Source organism: Hevea brasiliensis, chromosome 9 (assembly GCF_030052815.1).
Source record: "Hevea brasiliensis isolate MT/VB/25A 57/8 chromosome 9, ASM3005281v1, whole genome shotgun sequence".
Lineage (NCBI taxonomy): Eukaryota > Viridiplantae > Streptophyta > Magnoliopsida > Malpighiales > Euphorbiaceae > Hevea > Hevea brasiliensis.
Window position 1 is genome coordinate 91,066,173 of NC_079501.1, and position 16,514 is coordinate 91,082,686.

The 16,514-nt window shown below is 27.7% G+C and overlaps 2 protein-coding genes across 3 annotated transcripts; both read left to right on the forward strand.

Moving 5' to 3' along the window:
• Nucleotides 1-1,388: 1,388 nt before the first annotated feature.
• On the forward strand, nucleotides 1,389-2,148 carry LOC131183440 (early nodulin-like protein 6). Its single transcript, XM_058154206.1, has 2 exons — nucleotides 1,389-1,659; nucleotides 1,753-2,148. The coding sequence occupies exons 1-2, from the start codon at nucleotides 1,464-1,466 to the stop codon at nucleotides 2,094-2,096; spliced, it is 540 nt and encodes a 179-aa protein (XP_058010189.1). The 5' UTR covers nucleotides 1,389-1,463; the 3' UTR covers nucleotides 2,097-2,148.
• A 7,504-nt stretch (nucleotides 2,149-9,652) lies between these two features.
• LOC110660863 (kinesin-like protein KIN-8A) lies at nucleotides 9,653-15,095 on the forward strand. 2 transcript variants are annotated; one of them, XM_021819305.2, is made up of 7 exons: nucleotides 9,653-10,860; nucleotides 11,299-11,572; nucleotides 12,948-12,998; nucleotides 13,088-13,180; nucleotides 13,258-13,623; nucleotides 13,798-14,475; nucleotides 14,657-15,095. In XM_021819305.2, exons 1-7 carry the CDS (start codon nucleotides 10,016-10,018, stop codon nucleotides 14,759-14,761), a joined length of 2,412 nt encoding a protein of 803 aa, XP_021674997.2. In that variant the 5' UTR covers nucleotides 9,653-10,015; the 3' UTR covers nucleotides 14,762-15,095. The 2 variants fall into 2 exon arrangements, with proteins under 2 accessions (XP_021674997.2, XP_021674998.2); XM_021819306.2 differs by having other exon boundaries at nucleotides 9,655-10,860; nucleotides 14,723-15,095.
• Nucleotides 15,096-16,514: the final 1,419 nt, after the last annotated feature.

The following is a 16,514-nucleotide window of genomic DNA, read 5'->3' on the forward strand; positions in this document are numbered from 1 at the left end:
TAAAAATTTATTAATTACATAATTTTTATTGTATTAGGATAAATTTAAGCAATAAAATGTATTTTTTCCCCTTATAATGCCTATCCTAAATTACTTATAATAATTTTTATTAAAAATAATTAAAAATATTAAAATTATTTTGACAATAATTTTTATTAAACAATAAATTTTAATTTATAAAAAGTAAAATATTCATATTCCTATATTATATTTATAGTATATTAAATTATAGTAATATTTTTTTTGTTATAATTTTTTTATCAACTTTATTTTGAAAAAAATACAATCATAATAATTTGATATGATGATAATGAATGACTATATTTATATTTAATTGATTATTAAAATTAATATATTATAATAATATAATATCATATAAAAATATAAAAAATTATATATAAAAAATTTAATCATGATTATATATAGTATGTATAAATAATATACAAAACAATTTAAAAAAAATATCTAAACAAACGTTTCTTTTAACATCTTATATAAATTTGTTGACATTATTATTATTATTATTATTATTATTATTATTATTATTATTATTATTATTATTATTATTCCACATTGTATCCTATCACTTGAATTTTCTCGGCCGGACCAGTTGAATCAGTGAATTTGTGAATCGATTTTCAAATCGGTTTGGATTTATAATTAAACTAGATAAGAAAATAATCGGGTTGATTTGGTAATTGAATCGGTGAACCGATGTAATCCGATTGATCAGGCCGATTCAATTATTCAATAGATTTTTTTTATTTTAGTATTGATATAGAAAAATAAATTTAAAATCTCATAAAAAGTTTTTAAAATTAAAATTAATTAAGTTAATTTGTCAGTTACGTGTTTTTTTTATTTTAATATATTTATTTTTAAATATATATTTAATATTTCATAAATATTAAAAAGAAAATTGTATATTTATGAAAACTATTATGCATTATATTACTTAATACTTTTATATAAAATTTAAAAATTATATTAAATTTATTAGAAATAACTTAATAAATGTAATTTTTTCAAATAATTAAAATTTAATTAATTTTATATATTTTTTTATTTATTATATTAATAAATATTATATTTAATTAATTTTCAATGACTGGTTAATTGAATTATTGACTTACTAATTAAATCGTTGGTCCCATTACTCGGTCTCTTCGTGGGTTAACGTCGAGCTGAGTTTAGTGACACTCGTTCCAAGATAAACAGTGTTTTGAAAAAACAGTTACATGCACACACCAAATCAAAGTGAAAGAGAAGCCACTACTCGCTGCACAGTCTCAACGGTTTCCTCCAAAAATCCCCTCTCTCCGCCTCTTACTCATCCACTACTCCTATCATCATGCCCATTATTAATATTCTCCTCTTCAAAACAACACTTCAATTCATACTCACATATTCCCCTGATCAATACCATAAAAAAAAAAACAAAGGCATCCGAGTCTCTGATCTTCATGGGTTCATGCAATTGGAAACTCTTCTTGTTCTTGATCCTTTTCTGTTTTTCTTTCCTTTTCTCTTCTGTGATATCCACTGAATTCCTTGTTGGTGGTCACAATGGCAGCTGGGTTGTTCCCAACTCAAAGAAAGATGATCAAATTTACAATCACTGGGCTTCCAAAAATAGGTTTAAAGTTAATGACACTCTTCGTGAGTATCTCTACTCTTCTGTAATTAACTTTTCTTGTTAATTAATTTGTAGGGTTGATAAATGTTGCATTGTAATTTGGTTTATGAATTCAGATTTCAAGTACAAGAAGAAAGACTCAGTTATGGTAGTGAGTGAAGAAGACTACAAGAAATGCAGATCAGCTCATCCATTCTTCTTCTCCAACAATGGTGAAACCCTGTTTATATTGGATCGACCAGGTTTGTTCTATTTCATGAGTGGGGTTAGCGGACACTGCCAGAAAGGGCAGAAGATGATCATCAAAGTCAAAGCCTTCAAACCAGAAAGCCCACCTCATAATCATGATGATGATGATGATGAACCTAGAAAAAAAAATGGTGCTGTTCAAATGGCTGCCATTACATCGGCCATGATCCTGCTTCTTAGCTTCTCTTCAATTTATTCCTTGCTTAATTAATTTATATCATGCCTAGCTTCTTAATTATGTATTAGTGCTAACTATGTATCAATGGTGCATTTATATTGTTTTTTTTTTCTTATTGTGATCAATTATGAATGTTAATTTATAATTAATTTGCATTTAGTTAATTTGATGTATATGAATCTGACTACATCTGTCTATGCATTAAATTATAATAAATTTTACATAAATCTCACCATAATTAATGATTATAATGAAATTATTATATATAGACAGAGAGAGGTATCCTAACCCCCTCTCTAAATTCAAAGAAGTTGATTTTAATACAAAGATTTTATGTTTAAATTAATTTGGTTTGATTTAGTGAATTTCTTCCCGATGTAATCATCGATTATTTTAACTTATGTGAAATTTTTAATTTAAAAAAAAAATTTGAAGAGAAATGCAATCTTTTAGTCTAGGTTGGCAGATTTAATATTTAGTCAAAATTAATTTGAATGCTTAGATAAAATTATATTTAATTTGAAAGATTTAATTATTTTGTATAAAATTAAAAATTTTAAATATAATAATTAAAATTGAACATAAAAGTTTATTTTTTTTTATCTAATGAATTGGATCTCCGAATTTAAGGAATTATCCTTAAAAATAGATAAAAAAAGATTAAATTATAATTTATCTTTAATATAAATTCTGCCATAAAATTTTTTTAATGCACAAAATCTTTATTAACAATGTTGCGTATTTAATTTGCTACGATAAGTATTTATTGTATCTTTGAGCACATTGATAAGTTGTTGTTTATTAAATAATTCAAAATTTTCTTTATATAAATTATGGCAAAAATAATGAACCAAAGAGAAGCTTATTAAGTTATTTGGCAAAAAATAATTTATTAATTTACTATTATAATACAACAAATATATACTAGAATGTTACAAATTAAATACGTAAATTATTGATGAGGGTCCTGTGCGTTAGAAAATATTCGTGTATGATCTTGATTGAATTTATATTAGAAGTAAATTATATTTCAATCATTTTTATTTAATTTTAAAAATTAAAGGGTTTATTTATCTCCAAAGTAGAAAAAAAAAATTATTTGATCTATTTTTAAAATTTAAAAAGTTTATTTGACTTTTTTTAAAATTTGATGAGTTTATTCAGATTTCGAAATACTTTAAGAATTTTTATGATTATTTAAGTCAAAATAAATTTTTTACCTAAAAAAAATATAATCACTCTCCACTTTAATAATTTATTTATTATATATTAAGCATAACTTATAAATTTAAATGAAGTCTCAAATTTAAATTCTTATTATGTTTTTCTTTGTAATTAATTTTCAAAACATAAAAAGAAAAAAAAAATAGCACTAATTGTAATATGAGACCATGGTAAATTGAATTAAATTAATCAAATAGTTCATAACTTGAACCTCAACGTAAAAAATTATCTTTTTTTATATAGAAAAATTATTTATTTCATTATTATCGGAGCTACTTTGATTCCGAACCAAATAGAAGAATCATATTAAATTAATAGAAATCACATTAAATTGAAATTATTTTAATATTTTAATTTAATTTTGATTTTTTATTAATAAATTAATAGAAATTGTATTGAAATTGAATAAAAAAATTGAATTTATCCATTTATTTTTTTTAAATATATTATATACTTTTAATATAATTATTATATAGAACTAAATATAATATAATAATATATTTCATTTGTATATTTTTTTAATAATTTTAGTTATAAATATATTAAATTATCTTATAATCATTAATTATAAATATATTATTATACAATATATAAGTTAATTCATAGTTAAATATTACATAATTAATAAATAGTTAAAATATATATTATATGATATACTTATTATATTATATTATATTATATATTTAATCTTAAATTATTTATGCATATTATCGTTAAAAATTATATAATTTAGAAATAGTTAGAAGATATATTATATGATATATTATGTATTAATAACACAGTTTAAAACTTAAATGCTAATTTAAGTATGACTTTTTAAGAAAATAATAATATAAAATTATTTGAAGAATTATGAATTGAATCAAAACTGAAGAACCGATAACCGTACAAAATCGAAATCGAAACAATGAAGAATCAAATCGAAATCATATCAAAATTTTGATTTGGTTCTGATTCATAGGTAGACCCCAAATCAAATTGAAACTGCACACCCATAATTTGAATATAAAAAAAAAAAAATTCAAATATGTTTATTTGATAGATAAAAATATTTTTTTATACTTTATACAAATTGAAATATTCAAGAAAATAAGTTATTAAAAATATTTTTATAATCAAAAGGAAAATTGGGGACATTGACTCAAACATTTTAAAAGATATTTCACTATATATACTAAATTTTTTTTCATTAATTAATCTATAAAATTTTATGTTAAATTTAATAAATATTTATAAAAATGCTAAATAAATGTTATAAATTTTTATTTTTTATTAATTGTACTCCCAAATTTGTTATTAGTCTCTAATTATTTATAATTTATACAATATGATTTAAATCAAAACATTAAAATTACAGGGTACTTATTAAATAAGTACAAAACTTTAATTAAAAATTACTTATTCAAAATTTTATTTTTACAAACTAAAATTTATTGTTAGTTGTTATTTGACAAAAAATTAAATACAAGTTAATTTAATAATTTCCTATCACGCAATTTAAAATTATGGGAGATTTTTTTTATTTTTACTCTAATAATTTCTGATATATATAATTTTTTTTTAAAATTTCGTGCTCATTTTACTTTCTATCCTTTATATTATTGTAATTAAAAAAATTATTTATTTATGTATATGCAAGTAAATAAAATTAGTAATTTCAACTGTCATGTAAATTTTGGATTTCAATTTAAACATACATTTATTTTTATTTGATATATTTACTTTATTTATTATTTTACTAATTTCTAATTTTTCATGTTTCTTTAATTTTAATGTTATTATTTTTAAATTTATGCTATTACATCATATAATCTAGTTATCCTGTATATAGGTTGTTTGAGTTTGATACTGCTTTCATATTCATACTCTGTGTGGGTATATGTACATGTGTTGGCTCCTACTAATTATATATGGAGATAAGTGTTGATCAAGATGGGATCTATTACCCTAAGTAAATAGGGATAAAATCCTATGTTCATTTAATTGTTCTTGATGATTCAAGTTCATGGTCAGGATAGATAGACTTAATCGGAAAAGAGTTTCTGACAAGAAAGTTTGATTAATCAAAAATTAAAATTAAAAGATAACATAACATTCATAGCATATGAAGTTTGACATTAATCATGACTCCAGCTATAATTAGTATTTTGTAATTGAGAGATCTTAGTGCATGGTAACATATGATTAAAAGGTTCATTTAAGGTATTCCTTATTACTGATTTGGTGGCCATGGCATGCTATGCTAGGTGTCAACCATGGTCTATGAGATACCTATAATGATTTAGAGAAATTATTTATGGTAAGAAAGAGTTCTAATGATATTAAGAGTTAATATTATTTCTCATTGCCAATTAGTAATGAGCCTAGTAAGTCACACACCTACACAAGTAAATCACTTAGTGAATTATGATTTAATTGATTAATTAAATATTTTATAACTTATTAAAAATCAAACATATTTAATTAATTAATTAATTAGGTTTGATTTGCAATAAGTTATAAAGTCCCTAACATGATTTGAAACCAAATCTAGGTTGTTGGATGTATGATATAAGAAAATGGTGAAATTAATTAATGAAGATTAATTAATGAAGATTAATTTAATTAATGAAGATTAATTAATTAATTTATATGTGATATAAATTAATTTGAGGGAGAAATTATAATTGTGGTTGAGAACTCAAAATTGTAAACAAAGGCAAAATGGTAAATGCATATGGTAACACGTGGCATCATGAGATGATGACATATGACACCTACATGAGTGTGTCATTTGTCTTCTCATGATGGAAGGTAACTTTTTCATAATTGAATCAAACTTTGACACTTGTCTTAATGAGATTGAGACAAATATAAAGTAAGATTAAATTAGAGCTTGACAAGTGGCACTTCATTAAAGCATTTTGTCTTATGTATATAAATGCAAGACAAGAAGAAAAAGTAATATTCTTCTTCCTCTCTTCTTGTTGGACGGCACAAGAGGCTCTCTCTCCCTCTTATTCTTTTCTTCCATTAATAAGTGAGAGAAAGCTTTGTTTCTCCTTGAATCAAAACACAAGGAATTGTTTATAGTGCACTATACATCCATAGAACCTCACCTACAACAAAAGCTCCAAAAAAAAAAAATATCAAGTGGTTGGCAAGCAAATCAAAAGGAGGTTTGGGGTTACCAAAGGTGCCTTGGTGGTGCTTGTGGTGGACAATCTAGAGGGGGCTACATTTGGAGCTCTTGGAGACTATCATAGAGAATAAGAAGGATTGATTCAGCGCCTTGGAGGTTAGTTGAATTCAATTCTCCTATTAGCTAGAGTTTAATGAATTAATGGTTAATTCTCAATCTTAAATAACAAATGAACTCTTAATGTGTGCCAAAAGTGTGATTTGGCATGCTAGAGGACATTAGAAGTCATATAAGTTCATAAGCTACTTAGTATGCTAGCATATAACCCTAGAATAATTTTTGAAATTCAACCTTCTAATGGCTCTAAATTCACGCTTCTGTGCCTTTAAATAATTGTTAATTATTTTAATAGTTAGTAATTAGATATTAACTATTAGTAGTTAACTGTTTATTTAGTAATTTAAAACAGAAATGTTCAATAAAAATAACAGTTAAATTAACTGTTAAATGTAAAAATAATGGTGTACTTGTTAATTCTGGTCAAAATGCTCTCCTAACATTTTAAAATTAAAAAGGATAATTTTTCATAAATCACTCCCTTAATCTCTAAACACTAATATAAACATTACGCCATTAAATAAAATAATATTTTGACTAAAATCAAAATATTAAACCCTATTTTAAAAATTATTGCCCAACACTCACTCACTAAAAGTGAAAATCTAAATTGATTAGATTTAAAAAAAAATAATAAAGGTATCAAATAAATAATGCAGCTCATTATTGCTCCAATTAACATGAAATATATTAATTGGTCAAATTCCAGAAAATTGGGATCTAAAATGCGAGGCTACCACCACCTACTTTTACACTATTGAGCAATATGAAATGCATCATTCTCAATGCAGTAAATCCTACTGCAAATTAATCGATCAGCTTTAATTTTATAATATTGGAGCAGTCTTCAAAATTATAAAATTTTAAATTTAAATTTTAATCAAAATTAATTATATAAAAAAAAATTTTACTATAAATTAAGTTCATTGGAGAAAAAAGTGAGTAGTTTTTAATTATAATTGAAAAATTAAATTAATTAATTTAATCAATTATATTCAATTAATTATTTTAGTGAATTAATTTAATTTATTTTAATTTTATTTTATCAATTAATTCAATTAATTATAATAAATTATTTAATTATATAGTGAATTCAATTCAAAACCAAACTAACTAAGCTATGCCCTAATTAGAGATGTGGAAACAATACAATTGTATGTAGGTTAATTAATTGGACAAAACATATTGGGAAGCATGATGAACAAGGAAGAAACAACATGATGATAACACACACTCCACTCCACTCCAAAGCATGCATGAATTTTCATAATTTGGGTGCTTCATTGGCCTTCCTTAGAAGGCATAGTAATTGTTTATAGTTCTAAAAACTTTAATCATGACCAACGTGGATAATTATATCCCACTCACCCTATAATTGCTTACTTAATCTTATATTAATCAAGTATTATCTTAGGCTCTCTTTGTAACACCCCTTATTCCGGCACAGAATGTATCTTTAAATACATTTTTAAATAAAAAATTTTGGACCTTAAAGATAAAGAGAGTGTAACACCCCTTATCCGGTCTACAGTGTAGCTGAGTAAGGAATGTCACACACACACACACACACACACACACACACACACACACACACACACACACACATATATATATATATATATAGAGAGAGAGAGAGAGAGAGAGAGAGAGAGAGAGAGAGAGAGAGAGAGAGAGGATTTAGTTATTTGATTTTAGGTTATTTTGAATTGTGAATTATTTTTAAAGTATGTTTGGCTAGGTTGTATCATTTTAAATTGTGGATTAATTCTAATTATTCATTAGGTCAATAGATATACACAAAGAACTTTAGGTAAATTAGTAGATTGTAAGTCATTTCATATTAAAATGTTAAATTTTTTTTAGAAAATTAATTTTATTATCTTATGTTTTAAATTAAAATTTGAGCGAATCGAGTTAATCAGTTTAAGTTATTTCTAATTTTATTCGATTTAAAATAAGCTATGAATTGTTTTAAGTCGATTTAGATCTAATCAAAGTGTTTTTGCGAAAATTTATTAAGGTCGAATATGATTAATACCGATATTAAAATAAATATGTATAATTGATTATAATATATGCTTGCCAAAAATTTCAATTTTTAGGTCATTATCACATTATCCCTCAATGTGCTAAAAAAATTTAGTTAAGTCATTGAACAATATTTAAATATTAATTAATTGATACTTATCAATTATATCATGAAGGATTAAGCTAATTAAGATAGTTTCAACTTAATTATCCAAGTATAATACTAGTTTTATGCATATCAAATGGCACCATCATTTCTTGTGTTTGACTAAAGATAGGGTTTGATTGAAGAAATTATTTAAAATTTGGCTTGAGGATTAGCAATTTAATTAACTTTGATTCTTAGTGAAAGGCAAATTTTATGTTTTATAGCATAAAGCTAATGTTTGTCATCATTCACCACTTATGAATAAATCCAATTTTTTTCAATTGAAAGTAAAACATAATAAAGTTAATAACTGTTATATTAAATATTTGTATCGAAATATATGTAAAATTAATTAAAATGTATACAGAGAATATATAAATTTATATATAAATATTTAATCTAACAATTAATTAATTCATTCTATTATGAGTTTGAGCTCTTTATAATCATACCCTTTCTGTAATTAACATTTTGATATTAAAAATTTTTAATGGAAAAATTTTAACTAAACTCAATTTATTATTATTTTTACATATAAATATATAAAATTTATATATTTAATAAATAAAATTTTATTATATATTTTATATTTTATATTTATAATAAATCAGATTTAAGTAAAAGATATTCTAATATCAAAATCATCTAGTTTTGATTTGAATCAAAGCAAACCCATTTTGTCATTAAGCCATCAATGGACTAGAATAGAAGTCCACATGGAGCAATGATGTACCTTAGCTCCACTACATAATTCACCCTTTGCTTTTGGCTTTTGGCTTTTGCTTACTTTGCAAAAGATTTTTGCTTTAATTATTCACATTATTAATTTTTGCAAATGGGCCCCACAGCTTCTAAAAGCTAACCGCTTGTGAGCTAACAGCATTTTGACCGTTACAAAAAATTCTTTCTTCAATTTTCATTTCAAAAATTAACACTACTAGCACTCCAGTTGCAACTACTTACACTCCGTTTCACTTTGACTCTCTCTTCACAAATTGGATTACAGGAGAGTGCAAGAAGTAAAAAGTTAATGGGCACTAGCAGCTCACTTCAAAATTGACCTCCCCGCTTAACTACCAGCCGTCCGATCTGCCTCCAAGTCAATAGTTCACATTCGCCCCCAAATTAAGTCAAAGTCGCAATCTTGATCTTCCCTCTCTTTCCATTTCTTCTTCAGCTGCAACTCAGTTCCATGTCCCATCAATCCATCAACTTTCCAGGAAAATTTCGAAACTTTCTTGCATTTTGAGTATTTACTCGAACTGGGTTGGAGAAAAACCATCTAGGCATGTTTGAATAGCGAGAAAATTTATAATGCCAGTGTCAACCAGGTCTCAAATCAACAACCAAGAGCAAAGTGGCCCAAACAATGAACAAAAAACAATACCTAGCTCAGAACAGGAAGAGATCCATGTGAGCGTTCCATTGAGAAACCCCCACCATGGCTTGAAAGAGAAGATGAGAGCTTTGACTCTCTTATATGAGCAGCAAAAGAAAGCTTCTTCAGCTCTTAGGAACATCTCCCTTAAACCAGAAGAGAAGCGCTTCTCCACCCATCCAAGCGTGGATCTCCTCAGTTCTTGCAAGAAAAAAGAGAGGAATTTTAAAGAAACAAAAGATTCGGAGCAAGAAAATGTAATAAGAGAGAATACAATGCCTACATTACCTGATGCGAAGCTTAATTCTACAGTCACAAGAACCTTTGTGTTGCCACAACCACCTGTGGAAGATGCTAAGGAGAATCTTGGAATAGGTCCTGATCGTGTTATTGGGTTCTCTTCGTGTGCAAGAAAGGCTAACGTTTCGACAACGGTCGCGAGGAAGCTTTCGATTGGAATTTCAGTGCCACAAACAGAACCAAAGGGGTTTCCTGGGAAAGAAAATATGAGAGAAGTGGAAAAATTAGAGGCTGATTCAGAGAAAAAAGAGGCTAGTGGAAGCCGCATTTTAGTGTTTGTTAGGCTTAGGCCTATGTTCAAGAAGGAAAGAGAGGCAGGTTTGCGCTGCTGTGTGAAGATTGTGAATAGGAAAGATGTGTATTTGACTGAGTTTGCTAATGAGAATGATTATCTTAGGCTAAAGAGGCTTTGTGGACGCCATTTCACCTTTGATGCTTCGTTTTCAGATTCAACTTCTCAACAGGATGTTTATTCTACAACGTGAGTTTCAATTGCTTCTACATGAAAGGATAAACACTCATTTAGAAATTGATTTTCCTTGCTCATGGAACTTGGTGTTTATTGTTTATAATTATTTCTTGATACATGAAATTGTTGTGATGTTCACTCTACCTATGCATAATGCATTTGAATTCTCCATTATTTTGGTGATTAATTTTTAGCAGAAATTTATGGTTGCATGTGCTTGAAATATAATTCCTGCAAATTTTGTTTAAAAACTTGACACAGTTTTGCATTGAGAGCCCACAATCTAGTAATATGTGTTTGCTTTGATTTGCATTTGGTAGCCAATGTGTTTGGTTGGTAAGAAAATGAAATGATGTTATGAGTCTAATGAAAATTCAATAGACCATATCTTAGATTGGTAAGTTTTTTTTTTTCAACCTGAAAGGGTGACCAATTGAACTGAATTTTCAGGACAGCAGAGCTTGTGGAAGCAGTGTTGCAAGGAAGGAATGGATCAGTATTTTGCTATGGTGCCACAGGTGCAGGGAAAACATATACAATGCTTGGGACAGTGGGGAATCCTGGAGTGATGGTTTTGGCAATTAAGGATCTTTTCACCAAGATTAGACAGAGGAGCTGTGATGGAAACCATGTTGTTCATCTTTCATATCTTGAGGTTTATAATGAAACTGTTAGAGATTTGCTCTCTCCAGGAAGGCCTCTAGTGCTTAGAGAAGATAAACAGGTCTGCCTTTTACTTTATATTCAATATATTCCTCTATTTTGCTTGCCAGAAAATAAAATAAAAGAAAAATTACTTTTTAATTCCTTTATTTTAATAAAACTAATTCTTTATTTTAAAAAAAATTACATTATTTAATCCTGAATTTTTTATTTTGTTTACTCTTTAATCTCTCTATCCGGTTTAAATAAGTTTTATATTAGTTAATATATTTAACGGAGAAAAAAATTATCATGGAAGGACTAAATAGTTCAATTGGGACTATAAAATTATATTTTTCAAGTAAAGTAATTAAAGGTAACGTTTTAAAACCTTCCAACTAACTAATTTGGGTTTATGGAGATCTCGAAATCTTAAAAACCTTAACTTTTTTTAAAAACCTTCTTACCAAACAAACTCATTATTTTAAAATAAAAACTCTTACTTACGAAAATCTATTCAGTATAATCGTTATAGGTACAATGGATACATTATGATCATTTATTATGATGGGACCGACTATAATCAATGGTCATAATACAATTACTGTACATATAATGGTTGTATTTTAAAATTTTCCCCTATTTTACCTCTAAAATCCTTCTTCCAAACATAGTGTAAATGAAATTCAAATCCATGCCTAAAATAATTAAAGAATTAAAGAATTAAAGAATAAACGTAATAAAAAATTCAGGACTAACTAAAGTATTTTTAAAATATGAAATCAGATAGTTTTATTATAATAAAGAGACTAAATAATAATTTTTCCTAAAATAAAATAAAATCTATTTCTTTTAGTGGATTAACACCATCACACCTTGTAATTTGAGATTTTCCTAGAAAGACCAATCTTTTCTATACTACTTCCCTTGCAAGAGATATGTCGCCATTAAGGTTGGATCCATTCAGCAATATTAGCAGTTCAAAACTATTAGTTATTTTAGTAACTATCAGCTAGCTGTTCGGTATTAGATATTAGCTATTTAATATAGAAGTGTTCAATTTGGATTATGGTTAAATTGTAGAAATAGTGGTATATGTTTTTTATCATAGACAAAGCACTCACTTAACCTCTAACTCTGAAAGTTGGGAGGATAACGTTTCATTCCATAAACTCTTCACCCTCTAAACATTAGTATAAATAACCTCTAAATACTGGTATAAATATTATACTATTGAACAATATAAATAAGAGAGGTGTAGTGTTTTAACTTAGATTAAAATACTAAACGTTGCCGAACATGGCTTAAACATTCCCTCTTTTTTTTCTTGGGTTTAACTTTTTTTCTTGTCTTTGGCATTTCAATTTTCCTTGAGGGCTTGAAGGTTTTTAAAGCTTATAATTTTGTTTATATTATAGATTTGACGATTAGGAATGATATTTGTTCCAATCTAACAGGGAATTATAGCAGCTGGCCTCACTCAGTACAGAGCTTATTCTACGGATGAAGTAACTTCCCACTTCCATAAATGATAACTTTGAAAGTTAGTAGTAATTTGATTGGAAAAGAATTGCTTTCTTCATCTGTGTTGTGGCAGGTAATGGCATTGCTTCAAAGAGGAAACCATAATCGAACAACCGAACCGACTCGTGCCAATGAAACCTCTTCAAGATCACACGCTATTCTGCAGGTTATCCCTATGATTTCATAGAAGAAATTTTCCTTTTACTTTAAAACTTGTTTAAAGGTCTATTCTGCTGCTTTCAGGTTGTTGTTGAACACAAAGTTAAGGATGCTTCCATGAATGTTGTCAATAGAGTAGGGAAGCTCTCACTCATTGATCTTGCAGGGTCTGAGAGAGCACTAGCAACTGATCACAGAACTCTTAGATCACTTGAGGGTGCCAATATAAATCGGTCACTCCTTGCACTGAGCAGCTGTATTAATGCCCTTGTTGAGGGTAAGAAACACATACCATATAGAAACTCAAAGCTCACTCAACTTCTCAAGGACTCATTAGGAGGAGCTTGCAACACTGTAATGATTGCAAATATCAGTCCCAACAATCTCTCATTTGGTGAAACTCAAAATACACTGCATTGGGCTGATCGAGCCAAGAAGATAAGAACCAAGGTCATTCTTTTAGCCTCTTTGGTTTTATTGCTGTCACTCTAAGTTATTAGCTATTTAAAGAAGTTTCCAGGACTATAGGGTCTCGCGTTTGAGTCCCAGTCGAGGCCATTATTCAAATGATTCTGGATAATGAGAGCAAAATGACATTTATCTTACCTCTCACTTCATTTGCAGGCATATGAGGCAAATGTGGAAACATTACAAGTACCAGAATCTGAAACTGATCTGGCCAAATTATTGCTTGAAGTGCAAAAAGAAAACCGTGAATTGAGAGTGCAATTTGCTCGCCAGCAACAAAAGCTACTAACCCTCCAAGCACAATCCTTGGCTGCAAATGCCTCTCCAACCCCTTCATCAATTTCCTCTTTCTTGACTCCTAGTGCCCAACCAATTGAAAAAAGAAAATCTAGGCCATCCTTTCTAGCTAGGAACTGTTTCACACCTGAATCCAGGGAAAAAGGAGAAGATGAAACAGTTAGGGAGCTTCAGAGGACTGTGAAGGCATTAGAGGCAGAGATTGAGAGAATGAAGAAAGATCATGCTTTACAGATAAAACAGAAGGATGAACGTATTCGTGAGCTTTCTCGAAAGAATGACAAATCATCAGGAGGAGTTTCAAAGGAAGAAGCAAAGAGGGTGGTTACCAGGGTGAACTTGAGACCAAAGGAATCAAACATTGGTGAATTGAAGAGTCCAAGTCACCGCTTCAAGTCACCAGTTCCATCTGCAAAGAAACGAAGCTTTTGGGACATAACAACAGCTAATAGCCCATCTGTGGCTACACTAAATGGAAGAAAAATAAGAAGTCATATAATTGCAGAACCTGCTGCAGCTCCTTCCATGCTTCTTAAGGTACCTTCCTACCTTCTTTCCTCATTTATATTTCCCCTGCAATACTGGAAAGACAATGATAACTAGAGATGACCAGAAGGCTATCATCTACATTTTCCCACTTCAGAAACCCCATGAGTAGAAACATCATTTTTTATATATATTTTATGTATATGAAGTTATTTTTCTGAAACTGATCCAGCTTGCATATCCATGTTTCTGGTTTGTGTTCTTATTTGGACCACACATCGTCAATTACATCATTCAGCCAGGTTTTTCTCGTCAAAGACCTGACCCTTTGAAATAGAAGATCAATAAACAAGAAGAGACAGCAATAGAATCGAAAGAGATTTAACAATAGTAGCAAAAATGAAGACAACAGTGTTCATCAGGTGTTCTTTTTTGGTCCCTGGGACATTTCGTCCCTTCTGCTTGAGCTGGTGGTTCCACATTGAAGGAAAACATTGTGCTTGGTAGGTGCTGATCATGTTTTCCTGTAATTATTTGCTGTGACCAACAAAGCCTTACAGAAGAAGAGATTGTGTTGCTAATTATTTGTATTCCGCACCTCCCCCAACCTCATAAAGTTGACCTTCCATTCATCAGTACATATTTCTAAAAATGAGTATTTATTCTTGAAATTTGATGATGGCCATTCAAATGTTCGACAATTTCAAGCCCTGTATGCCAGGAAACTAAATCATTCATGTGACATTGAAAAAAAAAATTCCAGCAGAAAATCAGTCTGTTAGCATAAACAGTTGGCCTTGCCCAGTTTTGGCCTGCAATAATCAGTGATATTAAACCCAGATGTTGATCCAGTGGAGGGACTTTCAGGAAGTCAATAATTCAATCAATAAATTATTAAAAATTAATTAAATATACATAAATTAAATAAAAATTAATTAAATAATTATTTTTAAACTTATTGAATAGTTGAACCAACAAGATCAATTGGTTCACACCAAGTTACTTAATTGTCTAATTCAATTATAGATTTAGAGTGATTTAAAATTCGATTTATCAATCCAACGAGTAAGTTTAGTTCGAATTTAATAACTATGGTCATATAAGTCATTTGTTAGTTTGTAAGCATTCTAACCTAATAGTGTGTTTGAAAAGTCTAACAATGCAAGAATTCATCCTAAAAGTTGTATAATTTTGCAAGAACTCAATTGAATTCATTTAATGAGGTTTTTTTTATTAAATATCCTCCTATTTAAATTATATTTATTTTTTTTAATTTATTTCAGTTATCAATTATTCTAAATAATAGAATTTATATGAATTCTATCATTTAAAAAAAATATTCCAAAGACATGAATTTTTTACAAATTTATTTGAATTAATTTTTTTAGATTTTCAAAAAAAAAAAAAAACTTTTGGCTTAGAGTCAAAATTGAAACCTAATATTAATAATCTATTAATATATGTAAGACAATATTTTTTCTCAACTGCAACTTAAACAGCAATATTATAAGCACTTTGCCAATGTTTGCCACATAAAAGTAGGGTGGGTCTCCATTTTCTTATAAATTGATGGCCAGTAAATGCTTTTATTACAAGTTTATGTTAATACTTAGATAGGGGTGAGTATTTGGTTCAAACCGAATCGAATCGAATCAAACCGAATTAAATTATAAAAATCGAACCGTAAATTTTAGAAACCGAACCAAACCGAAATGGGTGAAAAACCAAATCAAACCGAACCGTTCTATTTCAATTCGGTTCGTTTAAACTGATCGGTTTGATTTTTTATTGATTTTTTAATTTAGACTTGATTTTCAAGTTATTTGGTCTAATTTTAACTTTGGTTTGAACCTAATAACCATTAATCAATGAAATTAAACAATTAATATATATATAATTTAATATAATTCATAATTTTTTCATAAAAATAAATCAATTCAAAAATCAAATTGGTTCGATTTAGTTTGATTTGACTATATAAATTACTATTCGGTTCGGTTCTGTTTAACCGAATTTTTTCTCTTCAAAACCGAACCGAACCGAAATAACCGAAATTTTTATAATGTAAAACCTAACCAAATCGATTTAAT

Coding starts and splice junctions, on each gene's coding strand:
- LOC131183440 (XM_058154206.1), top strand. CDS start 1,464: ATGGGTTCATGCAATTGGAAACTCTTCTTGTTCTTGATCCTTTTCTGT. Junction 1,660..1,752: donor TAAAGTTAATGACACTCTTC/GTGAGTATCTCT, acceptor TTATGAATTCAG/ATTTCAAGTACAAGAAGAAA.
- LOC110660863 (XM_021819305.2), top strand. CDS start 10,016: ATGCCAGTGTCAACCAGGTCTCAAATCAACAACCAAGAGCAAAGTGGC. Junction 10,861..11,298: donor CAGGATGTTTATTCTACAAC/GTGAGTTTCAAT, acceptor CTGAATTTTCAG/GACAGCAGAGCTTGTGGAAG. Junction 12,999..13,087: donor GAGCTTATTCTACGGATGAA/GTAACTTCCCAC, acceptor GTGTTGTGGCAG/GTAATGGCATTGCTTCAAAG.